The sequence below is a fragment of the Tupaia chinensis genome, unplaced genomic scaffold (genome assembly GCF_000334495.1).
Source record: "Tupaia chinensis unplaced genomic scaffold, TupChi_1.0 Scaffold000197_1, whole genome shotgun sequence".
In the NCBI taxonomy this organism is placed as follows: Eukaryota; Metazoa; Chordata; class Mammalia; order Scandentia; family Tupaiidae; genus Tupaia; species Tupaia belangeri.
The window spans coordinates 1256405-1265612 of record NW_006159672.1 but is presented as its reverse complement, the minus strand read 5'-3'; the positions used below and the strand labels follow the sequence as shown (position 1 = coordinate 1265612).

Genomic DNA, 9208 nt, shown 5'->3' with positions numbered 1-9208 from the left:
TTTTTTTGGAGAGGTTTTTGCTTTAGGGCGTGTGCTCGCCAGACAGACAGAGAGAGACAGAGATAGAAAGCGAGAAATCACCCCCCCAGGGGGGATGGCCAGGCTGCAATCCCTTCTCCTCCATTCTCCTCTCGGGATCTTGGGCATGCACGCACATGCGCCCGGCATGAGTTTTAAGCCACCGGGTCCGGGATGCGAACTGCAGTCAACTACGTGGGAGTCCAGCAACATAGCCATTACGCTAACTGCTGGTCCCCATTTGACCTTCTTTAATTTTTAGAGTGGATCATCTTTTCACGAGTAGTGAAACACATTAATTAGCTATTTTATTATGCCTGGTCATATAGTTTCCTCGTTTTTCTGATGTGTTTTGTTTTTCTTATTAACCTTTAGAAATTCTCCCCACAATATCGTTCATAACATCTTGCTACATAATTTGTAAATATTTATCTTCATTTCCTTTTGTAAAAGAATGTATCGTGATGATTACCGAATACATTTTGTCTAAGGAGCACTCAGCCAGCAAGTAGGAAGACTGGAATTTGAACGAGGCAGTGAAATTCAGGAATGTTCATTCTAGTTTCTTCTTCCTCTCCTCCTTTTACCCTTTCTTTACACTTTGGATAGTATTTAATTGATTGAGGTAAAATTTAGAACAATGATTTCCTGTTATTTTGACACATCTCAAATGATGCCTCATTCTTCTTTCAAACATCAGATGAAGTTTTAAAGAGCACATCACACGGTCCAGCTCCCCTCCCCCTCCAGAATTCTAGGCCCTAGGGGCCGTCTGTACCTACAGCCTGAGGCCTATTTCACTCTGCTGTGGGTCCAGAGCTGCTACTAAGTAAGCAAGCCCTGGCAGAGGTGTGACTTTCACATCTCATTCTGTTCCGGGTGTTGAGGTCCCATGACGGACCCCTCTTTCTGAAAGTAAACACGTCTGCAACAATATTATGAGCCAATATTTTGATTTTTAAATAATCTGAAAAGCCCCTGGCATGGAGGGTGATGTCATCCTGAAGGTTCCCGCTGTGTCCCCTGCAGGCGTCTGCAGAACTGCAGCAGAGCTTCCCCACTTTCAGGGAAACGGATGCTCTGCCATTACGGATCCGGGATGTGAGCAGCACATCTAGACAGTTTGCCAGGTGTTCTAAATGGCCAGTTGATTAGTGTTGGGAAGACAGGAGGGATTGCTGGTGGAAATATCTCATTGCACACTCCTGTGGGTGTTGGGCATCAGCCAGTAGAGGTTAGCTTCTCTCTACCTGGCCTAGAGGCTCGGGGTAGTCAGTGTCCCAGGCTACAGGACACTGTCCATGACCCACACCTGGAGGTCCAGCTGGCAAAGAGGCAGTGTGATGAACACAGTTCACAGTTGCAGGCTAGTCTTTCTTTTTTCATGGTTTTATTTTCCTCTGGGGTTCCATTGTTCTAGCTGGGAGCTTTTATCAGCAAGGGGCTTCGTATCTGTTCTCCTCTTAGGGCTGGCAGTGCATTCTGTTGATTCTGTTTCTCTGGAGAACCCAGCTAACACCCACATACCAAGCAACACTCTGTCAGGGAAGGCCTCCTGTTCTGTGTCCCTGAGTGCTTAGGGATGGACCGGAAGGGGATAGGGCAGATGTGTGAGGAGAGACTGCACCAGCCCCAGCTCAGAGTGAGGACCAGCCCTTGCTGGTTACAGGTTCCTCCTAACACTGCTATAAGCTGATGCGGCAGCCACCTATAGGCCTAGAAGTCCACCAGGGAAGGCATGGAGGTTCCCCAGGAAATGCCTGGCAACTCCATGCAAACCTTGAACTCACCCCGTTGGGTCTGGGCCTCTCTCTATGTTGGGCCCCATCTAAGCAAAAGATAACAAAGGGATACTAAAGAGTCAACTCTTCAAGCAGTGAGACTGGCCAGATGACCAGCCACCCCGGAAACACTCTTGCCCTCCTGCTAACGACAGTAAGGGACAGTGCTGATGAACGCTTTCTACATTTCAGGGAGAGTCCTAAATGCAGTCATCTCTTTAATACTGACAGCATTGCCCAGAACCAGTACCATGATTTCCTCTGTTCTTAGGTTTTTATTTTTTTATTTTATCAGTGGGTGCATGTGCTCTTAGGAGAGAAAGACAGGGAAAGAGAGTGGGAAAGTAAGACCATGGGGGATGGTCATGCTGCAATTCCTTTTCTTCCACTTCTCATCCCATTTCAGGATTTGGGGCATGCATGCACAAATATATGCCCATTGTGCTGGGCCCAAGGGGGCCCATAGCTGCTGGGTCCAAGACTCAAACCATGCAGTTGGCTATGTGAGTGAGGTTCTGCTGCCCTAACCACCATGCCACCAATTGGCTCTTCACCTCCATTTCACAAATGGTTATACTAAGGCACAGAGAAGTTTAGTAAGTTACTCGAGGTCACTCAGTCAGTAAGTGGAAAAACTAGAATTTGAATCTAGGCAGTGTGATTCATGAGCGCTCACTCTGTGTTTCTTCTTCCTCTCTTCCTCCTCTTTTTACTTTGTATAATATTAACTGATTGAGGTATAATTTATATACCATAAGGTGCACTCATTTTAAACATGTGATTCAATGATTTTCAATCAATTCATGGAGTTATGCAACCCTTATCACACTCTAGTTTTAGAACATTTCTATTAAACAGAAAGGATCCCTTCTGCCTGTCTGAGTTCACTCTCTGTTCCTTCCTCCAGGCTCAGGCAACCGCTGATCAACTTTCTTTCTCCAGTTATTTGCCCACTCTGGGCATTTCGTATCAGTGGGATCTTATATTATGCTTTTGTTTTGTTTTGTTTGTGATCGTTGGAGAGAAACAGAGAGAGTGAAAGGGAAAGTGAGAAATCACCCCCTGGAGGAGTTGGGGAGGATGGCCATACTGCTATCCCTTCTCCTGCTGGGATTTTAGGTATGCAGGCATATGCAGCTGGTGTGATTTTCAAGCTGCTGGGTCTGGGACTCCAACTGTGGTTGACCATGTGGGAGTCCAGCGCCATAACCACTATGGCGCCTGCTGGCCCCAAATATGCATCTAGTTTTTGTATCTAGCTTCTTTCACTGGGTATGTTTCTGAGTTTCCTCTGTGTTGTTGCATGTATTCAGCATGTTCTTTTTCTTTCTCCTTTTTTAACTTTCAAAATTAAAAAAAGTGAGAGACTAGAATAATGAACTCCAAGTATCTGTCCCCTACTTTCTAATCAGGATGAGGCTCACTACGTATCTATAACCCCTGCCCACTTCCTGCCACCACTTGCCCTTTTCTGAGTAACCTGCAGACAATAATTTGTGATTATGTCAACACGCATCTCCAAAGGACAAAATCTGTTATTTTTTTAGTCAACCTAACCCTGTGTCAATATATCACTTAAAATATTAACAATGATGTTTTAGTTAATATCATGAACTGTTATGCCAATAGTCACACTTGTTATCCACTCCTTGACACTTGCTTACAGTTGCTTTTTTGCACAGTGGGATTTTTTGGGGGGATTTTAACCCTCTGTTTTCCTACCTCTCACCCAGACTGACATCAGCTCTCAGCAGGTGGTATATATGCGTCTCCTTGATGCTAAGCTTTGCTCTAGTCAGAAATGGAATAACTAGCTTTTCTAGCCTGCCTGCTTTTATAGGCAGGAAATAGTAAAAGTTTTAACACTAAGAAAGGCAGCCTTTTGAGGCTTATCTTACCCTTATCACCTCTGAACAGTCCCGGGAGCTTAGGAGGCAGCAGTGGGAGGAGGCAGCCAGGTGAATGGGCCCTTACCTGACGTCGTGGTGGTCCAGTTGCTCTCCGCTGTGGTGGTCTCGTTGCCCTTGAGAGCCCTGGCGAGTGGCAAGCTAAAACCTGCCAGCAGGAGTGGACAGAAGGGCTCCATGGTGCACCTGCAAAGAGACAGGGACAGGCTCAGAGGACCCACCCATCAGCAGGTCATGGGCTGACCGTTTCCAGTGATGATAAGGACGGTAACATTATTTCAGGGCTTTCTCTGAGCCAAGAATTTGCCTATGGCTTTCATGGGCCATCTCATGTAATCTTTGTAACATCAGCGGGATGTCATCACTGTGACTTCTTCAATTCATTCAAGGAGGGAACCAGGGCTCAGCAGTCCACCTGAGCTGATGGTTAGTAAGGGCAGAGCAGGAACTTGAACCCGGGCTGAGCTTGTCTCAGGTCCTTACTCTGGCAACCACTCACCCGAAATCACATCTGCATCACTTGGTCTAGTGTTCTGGACTCCTCTTTCATATTTGCTTTTCATGCTCACTGCCAATCCTGTCTCTCGTTCAAACCGTTCTCTGGACAATGCCCTTTTTATACCCACAAAACCAGTGCTTTTCTGTTATTCTTTTTAATTGTTAGAGGGTGCACATGCTTGCCAGAGAGAGAAAGCAACCCTTCCTCCCCCTTAGGGCATGGTCACGCTGCGATCCTTTCCCCTCTGTTTCTCTATTCTGTCAGGATTTGGGTCACACATGCACACACACACGCACACACACACACACACACACACACAGAGTGTGTTTCAAGCTATCAAGGCAGAACTCAAACTGCAGCTGACCATGTGGCATCTGGCTTTCTATGCATGGCATTTAACTGCTGCACTACAAGGATGGCCTAAGACAAGTGCCTTTTCATCTGTTTGTCTGTCCTCTTCTCTCTGCCTGGAAAATCTTGCTCCCCTCAAGGCCCAGCCTAGAAGCCACCTGGGTTGGAAGGCAGCTGTATGGCCCAGCTGCAACGCCATCCCCTGCACTCTACTGCTCCAACACTTGGTCTAGCTCTAGCAGCTGTCATGCGGTTTGGCACCTGATTATGCTCTCGTCTAAACTCTCAGGTGAGGTGGAGGGACACTTCCTCCACTAGGAAGGACCATGGTCCACTCATCTTCACGTAGCTGCTTGGGCACTGTGAGAGTGATGGTAGGTAATTACTGGGTGGATGGAGGGATGCATTCGGGCAAAGTGGATTGCAAAGTGGCTCAACACAGAAGTCTCTTTCATGTTGGAAACCCACAGGTTGTCACCCACTTGGTGTTCCACTTTGCCAAAACACCTTAGATCATCAGTAAAAGTGACAGTGACCGAAGGGTGGTATAGAAATGACAGAAATGATTCCGTAGAAGAGAACTCATTGGCAGGGGAGGGTGGGCAGTGATACCTGCAAAGTGAGATTTGGTAGTGTCAATGCAGACATGCAGTTCAGGTATGAGGTCCCCCCTGTTTCCCACCCATTGAAAACTGTTCAGGGTCCGCCTGAGGCACCCCAAATTGTCCCCACCAATGGCATTTTCTTGTATGAGGCCTCCATTGGTGATGTGAGTGGATCGTTTTTTTTCAGAACTAAGACCAAACAAAAACTGGTTCCTCAGGCTGCTCGCATGCTGAAAGTTAAGTGCTTGCAATTAGAGATGTTATCTGGATGGCATGAAAAATCCTCATTGTTTCTCAATAATCACCATTATTAAGATGAAACCATTATACCATGAGCATATTACAACAATTAGCCCAGAACAACTGTGATAGCAACAACCAAGACTTTCGCTTCTTTCCTCTTTTTTATTTCCAAAATACACAGTTTCAATTTATAAAGTGAACCAATATACACACTTCCTAGCTCTTATGAGCTAGCATCTTTCCTCTTTTTTATTTTGAAATGACATATTTTCAATTTATAAAGTGAAACAATATAGTCACTCGATAGCTCTTGTACTGTGAGTAGCATTCACTATGCACTGAGCCCATGATGTGGGTATCACCACACAATAATCCCTCAAGGGCTAAGAAGCAGAAGCTTCTGGAAGCCAAGGAACTGGCCCAAAGTCAGGATGCAGGATAAAGAGGAGCTGTGATGCGAACTCAGGACGGCTGGAGACAAAAGCCCTCAACATCCCTCTGTGCTGCCCTGGCTCTCCCATGACAGACAGCTCTGCACAAATTGCACACCCTGCCACTTAGGAAAAATCGTTACTGCACACTGCTTGATACTTTTAATATACTTCCGTAAATTACAGAGTAATTGATTGGACATATTAATTGGTTTAATACAACTCCAGAGATGTGGAACTCCTAGTTGAAACATTTTTTTTCTCATCTCCTGTATTCATTTGTTAACCTCAATGATCTAAAAGGAGGCTGACACCCTTGAGAAAGACAAAGATTATTATTATTTTTTTTTCTTAGACCCTGAGGTCAGTAAGTGCTTAGTGGAGTGGTAGGCGATTTCCCTGATATGACCAGCAGAGGGCAATACACGTTGTAGAATTCAGAGCTCATCCCACCATCTGTCCCAGTTCTATTCCAAGGCCAATGACAACCTGCCAGTCCCTGGCCATTCACTTTCTAAGGGCTTGCACAAACTACCACGTAAGAACACCATGGATTTGTATGAAAGTAATGTTTTAAATAGTCATTAAAACCGTGCCAGACTTTAAAGATTTGTATTTCATCAGCATTTGTTGTGTATGTATGGCATAAAATGTGTGATCTCCAGAACTGAGATGATCAAAATAGCTTATTTCTAACAAAGCAGAGTCTATTTCTACTCCCCTCAAAAGCTAACTAGCTATCAACTTGATTAGAAATCCGTCTTTTTATGCCATCTGGTATCTTTTAATACTCTTCATTGGGCAACTACTTGGATCAGGCAACCCGCTAACTCCTAGGGACACAGTTGCTTCTCTGCCCTGAGCAGCTCACTGAGCTGGAACGGCAGGTGGAAGGACCCTCACTCCTGTGCTCTGGAGGTGTGGCTGCAGTGCTAAGGAAGGAAGAAGAGGGAATGATTCAGTCAGGGGAGTCAACCAAACATTCTAGTCAATCAAACAGCCAGGAGGGCAGAGCACGTAGGTCACCCAGAACAGAGGCAGACAGAGCGACTCAGGCCTGGGGACAAGGGTTTGAAGGAAGCCTGTGTGACCCATTGTCTGGGCAGTTCATGGTTTGTTCTGGTGGACCTGGTTTTGTCTGCTGGACCTGGTATATGAGGGAAGCCAAGGTGAGTAAGGAATGAAAAGTTTGAGCTGAACTGAGAAGGCCATTGAATGCGATCTTGGAGGATGGTTTGGCCCTCAAAGCCCATCTTCATTAATAATCTATATTATGGTAATCCCTTGGGGGCACGAAAGAGTGATGTCCATTCCTAGGCCCAATTCTGGAAGCAGGAAAGTAATAGGCTTTCTTAGACCGAAGTGTGAAAACCTAGGCTATGAACAATGAGCCACCATTAAAGTTTCAAGAGGGTTCCCTGAAGCCAGTTGTGAGCCCCTGCCACAGTTGGGCCTTGCCCCCTCAGAGAGCTCCAGGAGCATGGATATACCCCATAATCTCTGCCCAGACCTATTGCATTTTAAGATTCCTGGATGGTTCCCATGCACGTGAACATCTAAGACATACTGATTTAAACAATGATTAAGAAGGACTAAGCTGGGAAGAATAGGAATGGAAAGGGAGGATTTCAAAGGCAGAGCCCTATAGGAATAGAATCAGAACTGAGTGTTAAGTGGGGTATCCTAGGTCCCTCTCTGCAAATAACTTTCAAAAACAGCAAGGATCGATCTGACTATCACTGGGCTGATGCCTAGCAGCCACTGATGCAGGCAGGTGGACACCAAAATGTAGCAGCCCCTAAAGCCCCAATCCCATTTATGCCCAGGTGCACTCAGCCCAGCCTTGCAGGAGTCTTAGATGATTAGCCCATGCTCAGAGTCCAAGCTCAGGCCAATTTGGACATGTATCCTCTTTTCTTCATCCTCCTGGTCTTTAATGGCTAGCTCTTCAGCTAGAAAATACACATGATTTACCACATTTTTCTCTGTTCAAAATAGACTAAAGCTTCTTCTGAAATCTGACATTAGCCAAAAGACCCATGGGCCTTAAGTGGTGCTCCTCTGCAGGGGAGTTATCCGTCATCTCTGGGCATCCCAGCTCAGCTGCATCTGAGACGTCCTCTTCTGCCGTGACCCGATGTCAGCAAGAGGGCCCAGTGTGGTGTCTGTGAATGTCTCAGTTGTGCACCTGTTTCAGAAGTCCTGCGGGTTGAGGGTTTTTCTAGTCTTTGGCGCAGATGCCTACACTGCGCCTGGCTCACAGCAGGTGCTCGTCAGTGTTGGTGGAGAGCAGTGGTACCTGAGTCCCAGGGTCTCTGCCCGTGTACTAGAGAAAGGCAGTACCTTGGAGCACAGCATGCTAAGGGACCGCCCAATGAGTAAGCCACCGAGAACCAGGAGCCTGCAGTGGGTCCAGGCAAATTCTTATTCCTAGCATGGAGACTTGCTTGCCCTCCTGCTTAGGCATGAAGTCACCAAATCACTTCCCACAGGGCATCTCCTGATCATTCGCATTAATCAGTGCACACTGACCCAGCCAGGCTCAGATTTAGGAGCCTAAGAGACAGGACAAAAAGCACTGGGCCTTATTTCTGCTTTTGTGGAATCTGCAATCAAGAGGACAGATGCCTCTGCAGGTAAATAACCACGGAACGAGGTGTGTAGAACAAAAGGCACAGGAAAGTGGAAGCAAACTCCCACAGGACAATTGTAACCAGCTGAGGGAAGCCTTCTAGGGTGCCAGTCCCTGTCCCTGAGGAGAGATGGAGCAGGAAGGGATTCTGAGAGGAAGACAGTAGAAGCAGGAGAGGCGGCACCCAGGATAATGATCAGCCAGAGCTGAGCTGGGATGGAATGGGAATTGGGCTGGATTATGCAGGCTCTTGAGGCCTCCTCAGGGATGGGGGCTCCTTTCTGGAGCAGACCCTTCTCTAACCCTGATTTCATGTTCTGCGAATGAAGGTGTCAGAATCTGAGAGCCCAAATCCTACCCCTCATGACCCTGGGCCCCAGTGGGTCATACAGCCATGCCTGGAAGTGCAGGATCCCAGGAACAAAATGGGACCTCCCTCACCTTCTGCTGGGCTGTGTGGATGAGCTTCCTTCAGGTGGGGTACTGGCCCTTTGAATCCTGTCTGCAAGTAAGGACAGGACTCAAGCCACCCTTCTCCCTGTCTGTTTGGGGAATACAGGGTACATGACCATCCAACGCCACTGGAGAAAAAAGATAGAGAGGAGCTCAGGGGTGGTGGTGGGCTCAAGGTAGCCCTCTGGGTACAATCCCTGCTATGGCTGTGTGTGTCCATAGAGTGCCTTCTGTCTTCCGAAGAGAGCCCACCTGCCATCCTAGACAGGACCTAGCCAGGAAGCAGGA

At 47.0% G+C, this 9208-nt stretch overlaps 1 protein-coding gene across 1 annotated transcript in view; it reads right to left on the bottom strand.

Moving 5' to 3' along the window:
- The window catches only part of PTPRE (protein tyrosine phosphatase receptor type E), a 178786-nt gene that overhangs the window by 46326 nt on the left and 123252 nt on the right, over positions 1-9208 (bottom strand). The window contains 1 exon segment of the mRNA XM_006146917.3: positions 3774-3892. Coding sequence (XP_006146979.1) covers positions 3774-3885 — 112 coding nt within the window. The 5' untranslated portion in view covers positions 3886-3892.